General features: G+C 53.6%; 5 protein-coding genes across 5 annotated transcripts; 3 read left to right on the top strand and 2 right to left on the bottom strand.

Moving 5' to 3' along the window:
* Window positions 1–310: 310 nt before the first annotated feature.
* On the bottom strand, window positions 311–1,274 carry LOC108034800 (39S ribosomal protein L46, mitochondrial). The gene has a single exon (XM_017109801.2). The coding sequence runs from the start codon at window positions 1,153–1,155 to the stop codon at window positions 379–381; it is 777 nt and encodes a 258-aa protein (XP_016965290.1). The 5' UTR covers window positions 1,156–1,274; the 3' UTR covers window positions 311–378.
* Window positions 1,275–1,347: 73 nt separating this feature from the next.
* On the top strand, window positions 1,348–1,673 carry LOC108034801 (U6 snRNA-associated Sm-like protein LSm8). Its single transcript, XM_017109802.2, has one exon. It carries the CDS (start codon window positions 1,348–1,350, stop codon window positions 1,633–1,635), a length of 288 nt encoding a protein of 95 aa, XP_016965291.1. The 3' UTR covers window positions 1,636–1,673.
* Window positions 1,657–3,149, bottom strand: LOC108034799 (DNA polymerase delta subunit 2). Its single transcript, XM_017109800.2, has one exon. It carries the CDS (start codon window positions 2,998–3,000, stop codon window positions 1,702–1,704), a length of 1,299 nt encoding a protein of 432 aa, XP_016965289.1. The 5' UTR covers window positions 3,001–3,149; the 3' UTR covers window positions 1,657–1,701.
* A 149-nt stretch (window positions 3,150–3,298) lies between these two features.
* Window positions 3,299–6,593, top strand: LOC108035132 (ankyrin-3). Its single transcript, XM_017110573.3, has 4 exons — window positions 3,299–4,455; window positions 4,518–4,850; window positions 4,903–5,006; window positions 5,060–6,593. Exons 1-4 carry the CDS (start codon window positions 3,645–3,647, stop codon window positions 5,825–5,827), a joined length of 2,016 nt encoding a protein of 671 aa, XP_016966062.1. The 5' UTR covers window positions 3,299–3,644; the 3' UTR covers window positions 5,828–6,593.
* A 117-nt stretch (window positions 6,594–6,710) lies between these two features.
* Window positions 6,711–19,412, top strand: LOC108035131 (dynein axonemal heavy chain 12). Its single transcript, XM_017110572.3, has 10 exons — window positions 6,711–7,944; window positions 7,998–8,884; window positions 8,945–9,125; window positions 9,181–11,850; window positions 11,909–12,223; window positions 12,287–12,529; window positions 12,586–13,674; window positions 13,803–17,580; window positions 17,643–17,962; window positions 18,133–19,412. The coding sequence occupies exons 1-10, from the start codon at window positions 6,763–6,765 to the stop codon at window positions 19,360–19,362; spliced, it is 11,895 nt and encodes a 3,964-aa protein (XP_016966061.1). The 5' UTR covers window positions 6,711–6,762; the 3' UTR covers window positions 19,363–19,412.
* The last annotated feature ends 122 nt before the right edge of the window (window positions 19,413–19,534 follow it).

Genomic DNA, 19,534 nt, shown 5'->3' with positions numbered 1-19,534 from the left:
TATGAAAAAGTTTAAGATACTATTGCTACCCAAAAATGCATAATATTCAGCCTCCAGCCTTGTGTTTTCTCCAGTTTCTACGTGTATTCGAAACGAAAGTAGTAAACTTTTTCAAAAAGTAAAAAGCAAAAAAAAAAATCGAAGAAAAACAAAACAATAAATATTTGCCTCTGTATTGAACGTATATTTACAATCCGTGAATTGCAAAAATAAATATATTGCTGCATGTCTAAAAATGTTAAAAGTGTGGTGTGTTATTTGGCGGGAAACTTAACATTAAGTCCCAGTACATAACCGAATTTCAAAGAGATTTAATACCCAATCCAAGAAGCATCTATATTTTTTCGTTAGATATCAAAACAGATTTAACAATTACGATTACAACAAGAACTTGTTAACGCTTTCCGCGTAGGCTGCATTTCTAAGCTTTCCGTTGAGCGCCTCCTTGGGCAGCCACTCGAACTTGGCCACCTTCTCCGCCACCTGGCCCGAGCGCAGGGATGCCCTGTAGAAGAACACCTTGGCGCCGACGCTCTCCGTCCGCTGGTTGCTGGGGTACTTGTACTTGTGGAAGCCGACGGGGGCGTTGCCGTAGAAGAGGACCTGCAGCTCCTGGCCGCACCTCTCGCGGAGCACCCTTTCGGCCGTCTGGCGCATGGACTCGCCCTCCTCCCGCTTGCCCTGCGGCAGGATGAGGTGCTCCTGCTGGCCCAGCTTCTGCTGGACGAGAAGGTAGAGCGTGTCCTCCAGGCAGCGGTCCGTGGAGCTGGTCTTGTTGGCCTGGTCATCGGGCGTGGTGCGTGAGCCCAGCTGGAACTTCTTCAGCTCCTCGACGTAGGCGTCCTTGCGGTCCTGGGCCGTCTGCTTGGAACCGCTGTCCTCCATGTCCACCTGCATCTTTCCCTTCTTGATAAGCTCCGCCTGCACGATCTCGCGCTCGTGCTTCAGCTCGTGGTCGGACTTCAGGCTGTTCTCGTACTCCACGCGCCACAGCATATCCTGGAACTGTTTCTCCAGGGGATTGAGCGACTTGGAGACCACGGGCAGGCGCTCCACAAGCACTCCGGCGTAAAGATCCCACTTCTCCGCAGCGGCGGCGGTGGACTGGCTGCGGCTCAGCTCCCGGGCACCCACTTGGACAAGGCGACGCAGCATTTTATAAAGTTTAATTCAATTTTTAACTAAAATATAAAATATGGACCACCGATTACATGAGCACCGGAAGCAAATCAGCTGTTCTGAGTGTTATCGCTATCGTTATCGAAGAGCGCGTCGCAATCGTTTTCACAATTTGTATTTATTTTCCTGGACGACGGGACGCAAATTTTACGAAAAGACTGCCCAAAAATGTCCGGATTGGAGTCGTACATCAACCACACAGTGTCCATCATCACGGCGGACGGACGAAACTTCATCGGGACGCTCAAGGGATTCGACCAGACCATCAACATCATCATCGACGAGTGCCATGAGCGCGTCTTCTCCACCAGCTCCGGCATCGAGCAGATCGTCCTGGGGCTGCACATCATCCGCGGTGACAACATCGCCGTGATCGGCCTGATAGACGAGACCATCGACTCCCGCCTGGACCTGGCCAACATCCGGGGCGAACCCCTGGGCCCGGTGGTGCACTAGGATAGCGAATAAAACCAGTGATTCTCAAGACTTAACAAGGTGTATTCTTAATATTAATGGTATTTTTCATTCTGCATCCACGCTGAAGTTGACCTGGCGGCAGTCCAATGTGTCCAGATCCACCACAGCCACGCTCTGCGTCCGGCTGAAGCTGGGCACGCACACCAGGCGGGTGCGCTTGGACTGGTTAGAGTCCTCGTGGAGCTCTGTAGCGAAGGATTCACAGTTGCCGGCGAAGTAGATGTGCGGACACTCGCGCAGGATGAAGGGATCGCTGTCGATGTAGGGATAACAGGCCAAAGTGTCTGGAGCGGTGGGTGCAATGTGGCCCCAGGTAAGGGTGCAGCGGAGAGCCTCCAGGGGCGAGTCCAACGAGGTGCTGCGCAGCAGATCCGACACATTCTGGCCGGAGGTGCCCACGACAAGGGCCTCGTCCAGCCGGCAGTTGTAGGGGTTGGTCACCGACTGGAAGGAGGCCAGCTGAGCGGCCTGCGGGAACATGCACTTGTGGAACGGCTGCTGGGGCAGCATGAAGTTGGCCGGGTCGTAGGCTCCCGGCATAATGTCCACGGGCAGGCTGCGTGCCCAGGCGGCGAACCACTGGTCCAACTGGGTCACGGCCTGAACGGTATCGTTAGCGTTCGCTTGAGTGCGGGCCACTTGGAGCGTGGGAACATGGGCCACGGCACTGGCTCTCACCGAGTTTCCCGCCACGATGAGGCGCACCATGGAGCCAGCCTCCTTGCCGTTGCCCAGACTGCCGGCTAGCCAGTACTGGAAAAGATTTAGGGCCTCCACGTAGTTGTGGGCCTGTAGTTGGTCCAACCCCGAGGCAAGCACCAGAAGTCGGCTTCTCTTAAGCGTCGCCAGTGGCTTCTGGGGGCCACTTTCGTAGAAGAGAATGTCCTCCACGTTGAAGAATCCCTCGCTGTCAGTTCCCCCGAGAGCGGCGCACACAACTCCGGTGGCCAGGAGCTGGCCCTTTAGCTCGCCCTGGAGTCGCACGCGCTGCAGCTCGTCCTCCAGCACGATCTTGTCCTCTGGATCCGAGTAATTCTGTCGCGGCGGCTGAGGCGCCAACTGGTTTTCCTCGGATATGTCCCTTAGGATGCTGGGCTTGTGGGCCTGGTGCTTGAAGATGGTGCCGATGAGGATGCAGTGAACGTCCTGCTCGCCGCGCAGCTCGCACAGCTTCTTGATGGGCTCCTTGCCGCCCCATTTCTTCTGAGCCAGAGGCGTCAGGAGACGCGTCATCTCGGCCAGGCGGTGGGCATACAGGTGGCAGAACTGTTTCTGGTAGTCGTGTCCCTTGAGCCGAAAGACGCTGCTCAGGTTCTCGTACTTGGTCTCCAGGCGGTTGGCCATGTTTTCGTTGATGTTTTAGGCGTGCAAACTCTGTACACTTCCCAGACGCTTATTTATTTTTAGGCGCCAATTTGGTACAGTGAAGAAAGGCTGCGAACGACACTGATATTAATCGAAAACTGCATTTAAGAAAAAAATTATTGGATTTTTACGCTCTTTTGTTAGATTTTATTATTTTTATATTTTTTTGAATTATTTGTTATATTTAAGAAAGAAAACAGCTTAACAGTGTTCACTGTACTTTCATCGCCTATCGATATCCGATAGGCCTTCCCACACACCCTGCCACAGCTGTTCAATATCGAAAAGAAGAAGAAGAGCAAGAGCATAGGAAGAACGAAAAGTTTTTGTAATTTGGAAATAAACCCGATCCCAATGTCCGGATGCGATGCATTTAGCCTGTAAACGCACCACAGGGATGTGGAATTCCGTGACCGAAGCCTCCGGAGTAGCTTCTCGCCTTCCAGCCGTCGTCCAGTGCTGATCTGGGCGGATGTTTCAGGGCTCTTATTGATTTTTACGGTTTCGGAACTGATACGCATTTTGCCGTTGGCCGATCTTCCCCGGAAACTGCGTTGCAGGAGGATCGAGCATGAGAGTGCGGTGCTAGTGGGCCGGAGGGAATACAAACAAGAGCCCAAGCCATGGGCGGCTCCGTGAGCCAGGTGTTCCGCTCCGGATCCGCACTCCTCTCGCATCGCGATGGCAAGCTGTCGAAGGCCACCGAGGAGACCATCCAGACGCTGTTCGACATCCTGCGCGCCAACCCCAAGGTGTCGCTGCAGACGCTCGAGAGCCTGCTCATCCAGATACCCAAGAACGAGAACATCCTGGCCATGCACGACGACTATGGCTACAACATCCTGCAGCGCAGCGTTGGCCTCAACCACATCGATCTCACCAAGTGGCTTCTGCACCGCCACCGCCCGGACGTGAACCGCTCGCCCTGCTCCCTGCCCCTGCACATCGCCACCCTGCGTGGCTACGAGGAGTGCGTGGAGCTGCTTTTGCGACACGGCGCTCGTATCGACGTGGACACCAGGATGTGCTTTCCCGGCGCCCACACTCGCAACTGCGAGGAGAGCGGCAAGTGGCACAACAACGTGGACGACGTCAGCGAGCGGCTGAACACCAAGCTGCAGAACGCCCTCTACTACGCCATCGACGGGGATCAGTACAACGTGCTCAGCCTGCTGACCCAGAAGATGGAGGAGCCATGGATCCCTTTCCGCGTAAAAAAGCCGTTGCTGCACCTGGCCTGCGAACGCGGCGCCTGGAATTGCGTCCAGCAGCTGGTAGTAACGCGCTCGGAGGAAATCAATCTCATCATGGACGAGTATTACCCGATTCACCACGCCGTGCTCCATGACGGCCGATTCCTCGAGCTTCTCATCCATCAGGGCGCTATCACAACTGTACGGACTTGCACCCAGCAGATGACCCTGCTGCACGTGGGTGAGTTTTGATTTGTTTCAAACAGACTTTGAAAGAGAAATTACCCATAATTATCCCATCAGTTATCTTCGCTGCTCGCAAATCTGCGGACGATACCCTAGCCACTCTTCGCATCCTGCTGGAACGTGGCTGCAAGGAGCTTATCAACGCGCCCGACTCCCTGGGAAACACCCCGTTGCACGCCTTGATAGTGCGCTATGCCCTGGAGGAAGCTCGCTATGGCTACGACAAGTGGAGCAAGTGGGACGTCCTTCATCTAGTTCGATTCCTGCTGCAGAACGGGGCCAAACAGTCGATCAATCAGGCGGGAAACAGTGCCATGGCCTGTGTGTTTCGACATCTACGGGATTGGGAAGTCTGCTACGAGCTGTTAAACATGCTCATCAAGGAAAATGGTGAGTGGATAAGTTGTGAACCATTCATTTTAATAATCATGCATTTTTTCAGGGGATCCCAACATCGTCGGGAGAGATGGATCTGTGCCCATCATGGTTCTGCTAGTGCCATTAATTAATAAGGATCACCTGCATCATTTCACGCACTCAATGAAGGTCTGGCACTTAAAATAAAACGCATTTCTCCCAGAGCTAATTCCTCTTTGCAGGTCTGCTATCTGAACTGCATCCGCATGCTGCTGCAGCATGGAGCCAATCCCAATTGCTCCTACCGCGCCAACCTCAAGCCGCTGCACGTGCTCGTGTTCACGGTGAGCGAGAACTTTACGCTCAACTGCGACGCCCAGAAGCGCACAAACTTCGACTTCATCAAGAACATCCTGCTGATGCTGCTTCAGCACGGCCTGGACTGCAATAAGACATATCAGCACATTCTGCAGGCGGTGATGGACATGGTGCAGAATGTGCGCACCTGCCACGACATGGAATGCGTCTACGAGCTGACGTTGACGCTAATCCAGTACGGGGCAGATCCCAATATTGTGCTGAGCGGCAAGACTACGCCCGGCACCGCCATCTTCTCCAACGAGCTGGCCACCTTCCGAAGTTCGTTCCGCACCAATTCGTGCTACCTGCTTTTCTACTACATTATCCTGATCACGAAGAAGGAGTTCATCCTAAACGATCCGCACGCGACGTACACGCGTGTGATACACCTCTTCTACCTGACCATGCAGCACGAGCCGCTCTTCAATTGCCTCAAGGCGCTGCACAACTTTTACGTGGCCCAGGTGCCCAGCAAGAAGACGGAGCAGCTGATAGCCCTGATCTCGTCGCTCTATCGTCGGCCGCGCAGCCTGAAGCAGCTGTCCCGCTGGGCCATCTACGAGGCGATGAACCGCAAGTTGGCCCAGAACATCAACCGCCTGAACCTGCCCGGTCCGCTCAAGGACTATGTGCTGCAGTTCGAGAGGTAGCGAGTGGAGCGGCCCAAGGACCAATGAATCCCAACCGCAGAGAACTAGAGTCAATCACTACTGTTGCCCCTAGGCTATGTAATGTTTAATACGCATATTCGCCTACACCAGTAGGTATGTAGTTACGCAATAATTACGAACTATCAGGCCTGTTTCGGGTTGCCCTACTCCTTTGATATCGACAAATGGATAGATATGTAAAAATTTTTTTAACATCTTGGTATTTCGCTGAATTCTCCTTGATTAATGCTCGAAAGAGATATGTTTGAACCGGAACAGGCCCGTATATGATATATGGAAACGCTTAAACGTACCTAGACACGACATAAAACACACTCGAGAAGCCAATTTAAATATTGTCAAATCAAACACGTGCAATTTCTTTGATACGAATCTATTGATACTATTGTGAGGGAGGAACGCTCATCTATGTTTTGTAATTCTATACGTACAACTTTGTGAACTGTAATGCGCTTTACACTATACAAGCACGTCCCGCCCCCGCACCTTCCGCCCTCACCCCTCTCCAGAGCCCCCTCTCATGCTGCATAAGTTATAGGACATAAACTTAAGGCTGTTTTTTGACAAACATTTCGGGTGTTTTAGAATTTTGTATATTCGAACGCAATCGAAGGAGCGAGACGTTATGTAATTATTATTGTAACTATTATTATTGTTGCTAAACCGTTGTTAATCTCTGTATCTATAATGTCATTTTCAATCGAATTGATAACGCTATCGATCAATAAATAAACATAAACTTTCACATCAGTGGGTAGTGGCTAGTAGTCCTCCAAGGTCATCGAACCGGCAACGAGCCACCTCCGCCCGAAAACAAACACAACAAGTCGCCTTAGCAACAGTAACCATCGGAGAGTTGGAAAAATCCCTGAAATCCCTGCGCTTCCAAATCCCAAACCAAGGAAGGCGCGACCATGTACACCAAGAAGCTGGAGCGGATGCACCGCCCGGCCTCGGACATCACCAAGTACGACAATGAGCCGTACATGAAGAACCCGCTGCTCAAGTTCCGCATCAGTGAGGTCCACGAGCGCCGGCACTATCAGTTCCTCAAGCAAAAGGCGGCGGACGTCAAGGTGCGGGTGGCCCGCCAGCAGTGGCAGCCGGAGCCGGAAATGCGCCTCCTGCCGCAGTCGCACTACGAGGACAACCTGCGGCGTGAGGTGAGGAAGATTGTGGTACCGCCGATGCTGCGTCGCACGGAGGCCAAGATCCTCAGCTTTGCCTCCGAGCGGCTGAAGAACAAGTACCCGGAACTGGTGCAGGCCTACATGCAGGACGTTCACCAGGAGTTCAACCGCCTGATGAAGGTCTACAGCATGAAGAACATCCTGCGCCATCCAGAGTTCTCCGACGAGGATCCGGCTCAGTTTGAACTGCCCCATCCGGATATCGGATTCCGGAGGCCGGGTCGTACGCAGAACTACAGCAACTTCTTGGAGAACCGGCGTCGCATAGCCCAAAAACTACTGATCCTGCAACTTCCGCTGCGGGCCATCCTCAACATATCCGTCGGGGAACTGCCCAATCTGGCCTGCGTCTTTCACTACGTCCTGGCCACCGGCGCCATGCAGCAGCAGTTGGGGCTGGGAGGACGAGAAGCGCTGTCCTACAAGTTCTACCGCAAGTACATCCAGAACCAACTGGACAAGGTGAACACCTTCCTGAGGTGGACCTGGTATCCCAAGGTGGTGCTGGTGCTGCGCAAGTTGATGCGCAAGCGCGTGATGCCGATGAGCACGTGGAAGCGGGCCTGGAACGCTCTGGAGGGGCTGATGAACCGCGAGATGACCAACATGAAGATTCGCACCTTCGAGGAGATGTACCGGATGTGCAGTCACCCGCGCACGATGCCCATGCTGCGCCTGTCCCTGGAGTGGGCCGAGTTCTCCAGCGATCTGGACACGCGGCCCAATGTGTGGGCTATCCTCAGGACATTCGCCGAGATTGCCACCGAGATCTCGATGGTGGGCTACCGCATGGAGCCACTGCAGCCGCAGGTGCAGACGCTCACCTCGATGGCCATGTATGCGAAGGTGAGCGATTACCTCAAGATCGAGATGAATGAGAACTATCTGAAGGACGTGATCGATAAGGTGAGTATCAGCTACAGGGATTTTACCTATAAGTTTTATAAACTTTCCCATAGGTTCAGGACATAATCATGCGCACTTATCACGAGGTGACCCAGTACATCGATGGCTTTCGGGAGAAGTACTATGCGCTGTACTCCTGGCAGGAGCGGGATGCCCTCAACCAGTTTCTGTCCGAGCCACACGAGTTTGAGGAGTACTTTGCCCGGATCGACATGTACTACGGCTTCATCCAAATGCTGCGAAGTGAGCCAGGAACCGAGTACTTTGTGATGGCTGTTATCCACAACGAGCCAGCTGTAAATGGCCTGCGAAGTCTGGCCGAGAATCTGATCGATGAGATCACCACGATTATTATCCGGGAGCACATCAAAGCAGAAGTGGAAATCTGTGATGAGTTTGAGAAAATCAAATACCGGGCGCTGGAGATTCCCAAATCCACGGAGGAGCTACTGGAGAGTGCCGAGTACATGATCCACGTGAAGAAGGACAAGATCGCCGAGTTGACCGACCGCATCCAGTACTGCCTGCAGGTCGGCACGAATATTGTCGAGCTGACCGAGATGTCCAAGTATCACTTTGACCTGACCATCAAGACGATTAATTGGATCAAGGACATCAACGACATCTGCGACTATAATGCCTCGCAACAGGAACAGTTTAAGTTCACATTCGAGGAGCACCTCCAGGAGGTGATCAAGAAACTGAACACGGACATAGATGACCTGCTGCCCAAGTTGGCCGTCATCGACGACATGAGTCGGCCGGATAAGTTTCGGGATAGCTATATCATTTTGCAGAACTTTATAGATCAGCTGAAGACCTTCGACGACTACGTGGCTTGGATCAACAAGGAGGAGAAGCTCTTCAAGATCGCCCAAACGGAGTATCCCAAGCTGGAGATCATCAAAACGTTTGTGTATCCCTTTGCCGAGCTGATGAAGTTAGTAACTAATTAACTTATTAATCCAATATTCAAATTAATATCCTTGACTATCTAAAGATGCTGCATTGAGTGGCAGCGTTACTTGAGCGTTTGGAACGATGGACCCTTCGAGTACCTGGAACCGCAGTTCGTGGAGAGAACTACGGATGACTACCTCAAGGAGTTCCAAAAGAATCAAAAGTACTACAGGGTCAAGATCAAGCAAGATCTTATCGACAATCCCGTGTGCAAATTCAAGGTGAGATCACTTTATACTAAAGTTATCTAAGAGAGTTAATGGAATGTTCCTGCAGGGTCAAACTGAAGATCCGGATCCGGCCAAGCATCCGGTGCCCCTGCGACTCTGCACCTCAATGATCCAGTCGATCAAGGACTTCACCACCGGCGTGTTTATTGTGAACACCATGTGCAATCCTGCTCTGCGCAAGCGTCACTGGAAGGAGATGTCCGACATTGCGGGCTGGGACGTCACACCCGATGCTGGAACCACCCTGCGCAAGATTCTCAACTCTGGCCTGGACCCGATCCTCGATCAATTTGAGATCATCAGCATCGGAGCGAACAAGGAATTGCAGCTGTGGAACGCGCTGCAAGCCATGATCAAGGAGTGGGAGACCAGGGTGTTTCCCTACGGACCCTACAAGGAGACGGGCGTTCAGATCCTCAGCAGTTTGGATGACATCCAAGCCCTGCTCGACGACCACATTCTCAAGACGCTGGTCATGCGGGGATCGGCCTTCATGAAGCCCTGCGAGGAGGAGGTGCGCGCCTGGTATGAAAAGATCATGCGGGTAAACGAAACCCTGGATCAATGGGGCAAGGTGCAGGCCAACTACCTGTACCTGCTGCCTATATTCTCGTCTAAGGACATCGTGGCCCAGATGCCGGAGGAGGGTCGCCTCTTTGTCATCGTAGAGCAGACATATACTAGGAATATGGGCTTAGTCCTCCGCCAGCCGCTGGTGATGGAGACCGCTCCGGTTTCGGGTCTGCTGGAGTCCCTGCAGAAGGCCAACGAGTTGCTGGAGGACATAGCCACCGGCGTGAGTAACTACCTGGAGAAGAAGCGTCTGTACTTCCCGCGCTTCTTCTTTTTGGCCAACGACGAAATGCTGGAGATCCTGTCTGAGACGAAGGACCCGCTGCGTGTTTTGCCCCACTTGAGCAAGTGCTTCGAAGGTATCAACAGTCTGGAGTTTGATGCGGCCAAGAATGTGCTGGCCATGATCAGCAGTGACAAAGAATCGATTGAGTTCATTGAGCAGGTCTCCACAGCGGCGGCCGGCGGAAGTGTGGAGAAGTGGTTGATTGGAGTGGAGGACGAGATGCTCAAGGCGGTGCGCTACCAGAACGAGCTCTCCTTCGCCCACTACCCGAAGGTGAAGCGACACGAGTGGGTGCTGGAGTGGCCCCAGATGACGGTGCTGGCCATCTCGCAGGTCTACTGGGCATCCCGCGTCCATGGATGCCTACGTCGCACCTTCGGCGGCAACATGACCGTCATGATGAACTTCTTCCAGGAGCTGTCCAAGGAGCTGAACGACATTGTCACTTTGGTTCGCTCGCCGAAGATCAGCAACCTCAACCGGATCACCATTAAGTCGCTAATTGTGATCGATGTGCATGCCAAGGACGTGTCCGAGGATCTCATCAAGAACAAGGTCAGCAGCGAGTTTGACTTCCAGTGGCTGGCACAGATGCGTTACTACTGGGAGGACGACAAGACTTGGGTGAGAATCATTAACGCCACGGTGCCCTTTGCCAACGAGTATCTGGGCAACTCGGATCGCCTGGTGATCACCCCGCTGACGGATCGGTGCTACCGCACTCTGGTGGGCGCCTATCAACTCCATTTGAATGGAGCTCCGGAGGGACCCGCTGGAACGGGCAAGACGGAGACCACCAAGGATCTGGCCAAGGCTCTGGCCGTCCAGTGCAAGGTGTTCAACTGCTCCGACGGCTTGGACTACAAGGCGATGGGCAAGTTCTTCAAGGGATTGGCCTCATGCGGCGCTTGGGCCTGCTTCGACGAGTTCAACCGAATTGAATTGGAGGTGCTCTCCGTGGTGGCCCAACAGATCCTGCTGATCATCCAAGCGGTTCGCAGCAACGCCACCAAGTTCATGTTTGAAGGCACCGAGTTGACCCTCAATCCTGCCTGCTACGTATGCATCACCATGAATCCCGGCTATGCCGGTCGATCCGAACTGCCGGATAATTTGAAGGTGCTATTTCGTTCTGTGGCCATGATGGTGCCGGACTACGCCATGATCGGAGAGATTTCCCTGTACTCCTACGGATTCGTGGACGCCCGAAAGCTGGCCGTCAAGATTGTGACCACCTACCGCCTCTGCTCGGAGCAGTTGTCAAGCCAGAATCACTACGACTACGGCATGCGAGCCGTGAAGACTGTGCTTTCCGCCTGCGGAAATATTAAGAAACAGTTCCCGGACGAGGTCGAGGACATCCTGTTGCTGCGTAGCTTGATCGACGTGAATCTGCCCAAGTTCCTCTCGTTCGATGTTCCCTTGTTCGAGGGCATCATCTCGGACATTTTCCCTGGCATCAAGTTGCCCCACATCGATTACTCCCTCGTGGAAACGGAGTTTAAGCGCGTCTGCTTGGAGGAGACCTTGGAGCCCGCTCCCAGTTTCCTGCTCAAGGTCATTCAGACCTACGAAATGATAATCGTGAGGCACGGATTCATGCTTGTGGGCGAACCGCTGGCGGGCAAGTCCAAGACGCTCCAAGTCCTCGCCAAGGTCCTGTCCGCGTTGAAGATCAAGGCGCCACAGAAAAGCAACTACTTTCAGCACGTCCAAATGGGCATTATGAACCCAAAGTCCATTACGATGAACCAGCTGTACGGCTCCTTCGATCCCATCTCGTATGAGTGGACAGACGGTCTGGTGGCCAAGATCTTTCGCGACTTTGCCATGACGCCTACGCCGGACAGGAAGTGGGTGAGTCTGTAAAATAGTAATCTCAAGTTTTTAAATAAGAAAATAATTATCCTTGTAGGTTATCTTCGATGGACCCGTGGATGCCGTTTGGATTGAGAACATGAACACGGTGCTGGACGACAACAAGAAGCTGTGTCTGACCAGCGGCGAGGTGATCACCATGAGCAACGAGATGTCCATGGTGTTCGAGGTAATGGATCTGGCCCAGGCCTCGCCGGCCACAGTTTCCCGATGCGGAATGATCTACATGGAGCCGTCGACTCTGGGATGGCGTGCTTTCGCAAAAAGCTGGCTGAAAAAGGCCGATCCTCGGTGGGCGGACGAAGAGGGCGTGGCCTATGTGATGGCTCTGCTTCAGTGGCTCCTGACGCCAGTGAGTGAGCTATACTTAGATCCGTGGGATAGGATCTCCTAACGAAGATTTTTTTAATTCCAGTGCCAGACCTTTGTGCGGCGTTACTGCAGCCAGTTCATCAAACCCGGGGAGTTCAACTGCATGTTAACGTCATTTGACCTGTTCGACATGCAGATCGCGGAGGCGATCGAAGAAAATCCGGAAGACTACCAGAAGTACATCGTGAGCTATTTCCAGGCAGCCATGCTGTTCGCTCTGATCTGGGGAGTGGGTGGAGTGCTGGACACAGCCTCGCGGGAGAAGTTTGATGCGTTCTTGAAGAAGGTAGGGGTACAACAAACACTGCTAGGACTATTATAAATCCCAATCTGTCACTGCAGCTCTGGGACAGCGATCCTCCGCCGCCGGAACCGCTGGGCAAGATGGAGATAACTCCACCCACCGAAGGTCTGCTGGTGGACTACGTGTTCCTGTATAAACAGCGCGGAGCCTGGCGGTACTGGCCAGATCTGGCCAAGCGCATGGACGTGGAAGAGACCAAGACTGGAGTAATAGTTCCCACAGTGGACACTGCGCGGTACATTCACCTGCTTAAGATGCACGTGGATCACAAGAAGCGAATGCTGCTTGTGGGACCAACTGGCACCGGGAAGACTGTCTACATACAGAACTATCTGATGAACAAGCTGGACAAGGAGGTGTTCGAGACGGGATTTATCACCTTCACCGTGATGATATCTGCCAACCAGTGCCAGGAGCTGCTCATATCCAAGCTGCAGAAGTGGAAGCGAGGCATCTACGGACCGCCGAAGGGCATGCAGAGTGTGCTCTTCGTGGACGACATGAACATGCCGGTGAAGGAGGTGTATGGAGCCCAGCCTCCTCTGGAGCTGTTGCGTCAGTTCTTCGACTACGGTCACGTCTATGACCTAAAGGATAGCTCCAAGCTGTATATCCACAACGTACTGATCATGGCCGCATGTGGTCTGCCCGGCGGCAGTCGCCAGGATGTCTATGCCCGCTTCCTGAACCATTTCAACGTGTATTCCATTAACACGTTCAGCGACGACAGCATGTTCCGTATTTTCCTGAACGTAGCGCTGAATGGCTTCCGTCGCGCTGGCCACGGCCAGGATGTGTTTGTGGTGACCAATCAGATCGTTTCGGCAACTCAGTCCATTTACAAGTTGGTCCAGGCGGAAATAAGGGCGACGCCGGCAAAGTCCCATTACATATTCAACCTGCGCGACATTTCCCGCGTCGTGACCGGGTGCACCTTGGTGCGAAAGGAGTCGGTGACGGACAAGAAGATTTTCGTGCGCGTCTGGTACCACGAGGCCATGCGGGTCTTCTACGATCGCCTGGTGGACGACGTGGATCGCAAATGGATGTTCGAAAAGCTCAATGAGTGCCTCAAGGCTAATTTCAAGGACAAAGTGGAGAATGTCTTTGAGAGATATTGCGTACCGGTGAGTTGGGAACGTCGGGCGGAGCCATATGTTCTCTTCTCCTCAAGATGGTTCCTTATCTTTATAAAGATTCCAATCTTAAATCCAAATTGCTCCAACCATAACTAAACAGATCTCCTCTCTTCCAGGGACCAGACGAGCAAGTGTTTACCATGGAAGCGGCGAGCAACATCCTGTTTGGGGTTTACTTTGACGAGGACAGTGTTCCAGACGAGCGTCGCTACGAGGAGGTGCCCAGTGTGGAGGTCTTCTTAAACCTGGCACTAACCAGCTTGGACGACTACAACTCGACACGGCGCAACAAGATGGACATCACCCTGTTCACCTTTGCCCTGCAGCATCTGAACCGAATATGCCGCATCATTTCCATCCAGGGAGCGAGTGCCCTGATCATTGGACTTGGTGGATCTGGGCGGCAATCGCTGACCAAACTGGCCACAAATATGGTGCAGACTTCATTCTTCCAGCCGGAGATCACCAAAAACTATGGGGCAAATGATTGGCATGATGATATCAAGGCGATCCTGAAAGAGGCGGGAGGGATGAACAAGCACACCACCTTCCTGATCACCGAGAACCAGATTAAGATGGAGCTATTCCTGCAGGACATCGACTGCTTGCTGAACCAAGGCGAGGTGCCGAACATCTTTCCGATCGACGAGAAGCAGGAGGTCCTGGAAATGGTGCGTCTGGCTGCCCAGGGAGGCAATCGCAACATAGACGTCTCGGCCCTGCAGGTCTTTTCCTTCTTCGTGGACCGTTGCAAGCAGAAGCTGCACATTATCCTGAGTTTTTCGCCCATCGGTGATGCACTCAGGACGAGGGTGCGCCTGTATCCCTCGCTGGTTAATTGCTGTACCATCGATTGGTACGACAGTTGGCCCGAGGAGGCGCTTCACATGATTGCCAAGATGTCGCTAGTGGACGTCAATGTGCCCAGCGAGGAAATCAAGGTGGCCATTATGGACACCTGCCAGTACTTCCATACGACGGCCGCGCGTGCCACGCGCGCCTTCTGCCAAATGACGGGTCGCCACATCTACCAGACGAACGCCTCCTTCATCGAGCTGATCCGTTCCTTCCAGACGCTCATCTACCGCAAGCAGAGTGAGACGATGCTAGCCAAGATGCGCTACATCGGTGGCCTGGATACTCTGGCCCAGGCAGCAGCGGCCATCTCTATTATGCAGCGCGATCTGAATGCCCTGCAGCCCAAATTGGTGGCCCTGGCGGAGGCATCACGCAAAATGATGCTCGAGATCAACAAGGAGACGCTGGCTGCCAGCGCCGCCGCCGAGCAGGTGAAGAGGGATGAGGAGGTGGCTTCCGTGCAGGCTGAGGCTGCACAAGTGCTGAAACAGGACTGTGAACGGGATCTGGCCAAGGCCATTCCTGTCCTGGAGGATGCCCTGGCTGCATTGAACACTCTTAAGCCGGCTGACATCACGCTGGTCAAGTCGATGAAGAATCCCCCGCCCGTGATCAAGTTGGTCATGGCCGCCGTCTGTGTGATCAAGGGTATTCCGCCGGAGCGTATTCCTGATCCATCCTCCGGGAAAATGGTCCAAGACTATTGGGGACCAAGCAAGCGGCTGCTGGGCGAGATGAACTTCCTGCCGGCCCTCAAGGAGTTCGACAAGGACAACATTCCGCCGGATATCATAAAGCGCATCCGCAAGGAGTTCATCCCCAACAAGGACTTCGATCCCAAGGTGGTGGCCAAGGCCTCGAGTGCCGCCAAGGGTCTGTGCCAGTGGATTATCGCCATGGACATGTACGACGAGGTGGCCAAGGTGGTGGCGCCCAAGAAGGCCAAGCTAGCCGGCGCCGAGAAGGAGTACGCAGACACCATGGAATTCTTGGCCCAGAAGCGGGCCTTGGCCCTGGCCCTGGAGGAGAAGGTGGCGCAACTGAATATCGAGCTGGACAAGGCGAATGCAGAGATGCAGAAGACAGAGGATCACGCCGAGAGCTGCCGAAACAAGCTGCTCCGAGCGGAGGCCCTTATCGGTGGATTGGGTGGCGAGAAGTCACGCTGGAACAAGGCGGCGGAAGATCTGCAGGAGCTGTATGACCACCTGCCCGGCGATGTGCTCATTTCCTGCGGCATCATCGCCTACCTGTCGGCCGTAAATCTGCAGTACCGCTCGGAATGCGTCAAGGATTGGTTCAAGAAGGTCACCGACCTGAAGATACCTTGCTCCTCGCATTACTCGATCTCTGATGTACTGGGCCTGGAGGTCACCATCCAGAACTGGCAGCTAGACGGGCTACCCAACGATGAGTTCTCCAGCGAGAATGCCATCATCTCGGCCAATTCCAGCCGCTACAGTCTCTTCATCGATCCGCAGGCCCAGGCCAACAACTGGCTGAAGAACATGGAGCGGAAGAACCGGCTGAACTGCGTCAAGTTCAACCAGAGTAACTACATGAAGGTGATCGCAGAGGCACTGGAGTACGGTACTCCAGTGATCATAGAGAACGTGCAGGAGGAGCTGGAGGTCCCGCTGGATCCTATCCTGATGCGGCAGACCTTCTTGCAGGGCGGGGTTAAGCACATCAGCCTGGGCGAGGCGGTGGTGCCGGTGAATCCGAACTTCCGCCTGTACATGACCTGTAATCTGCGCAATCCACACTTTCTGCCAGAGACCTTCAACAAGGTGACCGTCATAAACTTTGCCCTCACCCAGAACGCCCTGATGGACCAGCTTCTCAGCATTGTGGTGGCCAAGGAGCGACCTGACCTGCAGGAGCTGCGCATCACGCTCACCACGGAGGCGGCAGCCAATAAGGGAGCTCTCCGGGATGCAGAGAACATGATCTTAAAGACGCTTAGCGCCGGAGGTGACATCCTGGAGAACGAGGCGGCCATCCAGATTCTGGCGGACTCGAAAGGACTCTCCAAAGACATCGTGGAGAAGCAGGAGGCAGCCAAGGAGACGGTGGCCAAGATAGAGGCATTCCGACTCAACTACAAACCCGTGGCGGTGCACTCCTCCATCCTGTACTACTCCATAACGGATCTGCCTAACATCGATCCCATGTACCAGTTCTCCCTGAATTGGTACATCAATCTCTACATGTACTCCATTGAAACGGCCAACAAGTCGAAGGATTTACCAAGGCGCATTAAGTTCCTGGTAGATGGCTTCACGCGGAATCTGTACAACAACGTGTGCCGCTCCATTTTCGAAAAGGACAAGCTCCTCTACTCCTTCATCCTCACCGCTCGCATTCTGCTGGGCACAGGTCAGGTGGAGATGCGCCACTTCGCCCACCTGGTCACCAATGCCAAGGAGTCCACAAACCTGCCGCCCAACCCGGATCCCAGCTGGATAACAGAGACCGTGTGGCTCAATGTGCTCCGCCTGGAGGAGCTCAAGGAGCTGCGTGGCATTGTGGAGCACTTCAAGAACAATCTGCGCGCCTGGCAGGCGATCTACGACCACTTTTCGCCGGAGAAGCAACCACTGCCGCCTCCGTGGCACGACAAGACCACCGCCTTCGAGAAGATCATCGTGCTGAAGGCGCTGCGTCCCGACTCCGTTTTTCTGGCGGTGCGCATCTTCATCGCCGAGTGCATCGGAGATCAGTATGTGACGCCGCCGGAGTTTGACATCTCCAAGTCGTATGCCGACTCCACAGCCCTTACGCCGCTGGTGTTCATTCTCTCGCCCGGAGCAGACCCGCTGGGCTCCCTGCTAGCCTTTGCAGAGAAGATGGGTCAGGAGGAGACCTTCCAGAGCATCTCGCTGGGTCAGGGACAGGGCCCCATCGCCACGGCACTGATCAAAAACGCCCAGGAGATGGGCTACTGGGTGTGCCTGCAGAACTGTCACTTGGCCGCTTCCTGGATGCCCTACCTGGAATACCTGTGGGAGAACATGGACACCTTTAACACCACGCGTAGGTCTCTTCTTATATTTTATAAGTTCGAAAAAAATTAATTTAGAATCCGCCTATTTCAGCCAATTTCCGAATCTGGCTCACTGCTTACCCCACTCCCCAATTCCCGGTCACCATTCTCCAAAACGGCGTTAAGATGACCAACGAGCCTCCCACCGGACTCAAGGAGAACTTGATGCGCTCCTACAACTCGGAGCCCATTAACGATTATGAGTTCTATACAGGATGTGCCAAGCAGGATCGCGCCTTTACCAGGCTGCTCTACGGCATTTGCTTCTTCCACGCAGTCGTTCAGGAGCGCCGGAAGTATGGTCCATTGGGTTGGAACATCGCCTACGGATTTAACGAGTCCGATCTGCAGATATCTGTGCTGCAGCTGAGTGTAAGTTTCCGTATTTTATGTAAGGTAGGGATAGGAATGATAAGGATCAGTACCATTACTTATTGCTTTAAATCCGAAAAGGTTACTTGAGACCCAAACCGAAATTTAGTTTACTTGTTAGTTAAAACCGTATGGGTAAAACATCTCCAATATAATCCTGCTTCCTTTAGATGCTGCTGAACCAATACGACCACGTGCCCTACGACGCCATTTCGTATTTGACCAGCGAGTGCAACTACGGAGGCAGAGTTACGGACAACTGGGATCGCCGGCTGATAGTGACGATCCTGGCGGACTTTTGCAACGCCCAGGCGGTATCGGACAATCGCTACAGATTCGCCAGCGATGACCGCTACATCCTGCCGAGAAAGACGGAGCACCGCGAGATCCTGCGGTACCTGGACGAGAACCTTCCTTCGCTGGCGCCACCCGAGGTGTATGGTCTGCATGCCAACTCCGGCATAACCCGAGACTTGCAAACCACCAAGACACTGCTTGATTCGATGATCCTACTGCTGGGCAGCGAGGCTGCGGGCTCCGCCGGAGCAGGAGTTAGTGTGGAGCAGATAATCCTTGACACCATTAAGCAGATCGAGCGCGAAATGCCGGCTGACATGGACATCGAGGCGGCGGCAGAGAAGTACCCGGTGGACTACAACGAGTCCATGAACACGGTGGTGGTGCAGGAAATGGAGCGCTTCCTTAAGCTGCAGAAGGAGATCCGCGCCACCTGCCGGGATCTGGCCATGGGTATTAAGGGTATAATCGTGATGACGCCTGACCTGGAGAACGTGATGACCGCCATGAAGTTCAACCGCATTCCGACCAAATGGATGTCCAAGTCGTACCCCTGCCTTAAGCCACTCGGCTCCTACGTCCAGGATCTGTACAAGCGGCTCAACTGGCTGCACGACTGGCATCATCATGGCAAGCCGCCCACCTTCTGGCTGTCCGGGTTCTTCTTCACCCAAGCCTTCCTCACCGGTGCCATGCAGAACTTTGCCCGGAAGTACAAGATCCCCATCGACACGTTGACCTTCGACTATGACGTGCTCAAGGTGGAGACGAAGGCGTTGCCTCCGGACGACGGAGTCTACTGCAACGGACTGTTCCTGGAGGGCGCGCGCTGGGATTGGCGCGAAAATACACTGGTGGAGCAGTTCCCAAAGGTGCTCATCTATGCCATGCCCGTAATCTTCTTCCGGCCAGTCGGTCTGGTTGATGTGGTTGAAGGATCACGCTATCGCTGTCCTCTCTACAAGACCGGCGAGCGCAAGGGCACGCTGTCCACGACGGGTCACTCCACCAACTACGTGGTTCCGCTGCTGCTAAACACGCATGTCAAGGCTTCCCACTGGGTCAAGCGGAGCGTGGCCCTCATCTGCCAGACCAGCGACTGAACTCTGAGATCTATTTTATTGTTCATATTCATTAAATTATTTTTATATTATGTTTTTTTTTCTGTTAACTATGTTTCTTTAATAATTTAAGCACATATATTTAATACATTCCTGTATTACATAAATGTCCATAGTAGGTACGAGATTAAAGAACGAAATTTTTCATATATAT

This window comes from Drosophila biarmipes, chromosome 3L (genome assembly GCF_025231255.1).
Source record: "Drosophila biarmipes strain raj3 chromosome 3L, RU_DBia_V1.1, whole genome shotgun sequence".
NCBI classification, from domain to species: Eukaryota; Metazoa; Arthropoda; class Insecta; order Diptera; family Drosophilidae; genus Drosophila; species Drosophila biarmipes.
This window is presented reverse-complemented; position numbering and strand designations above follow the sequence as displayed.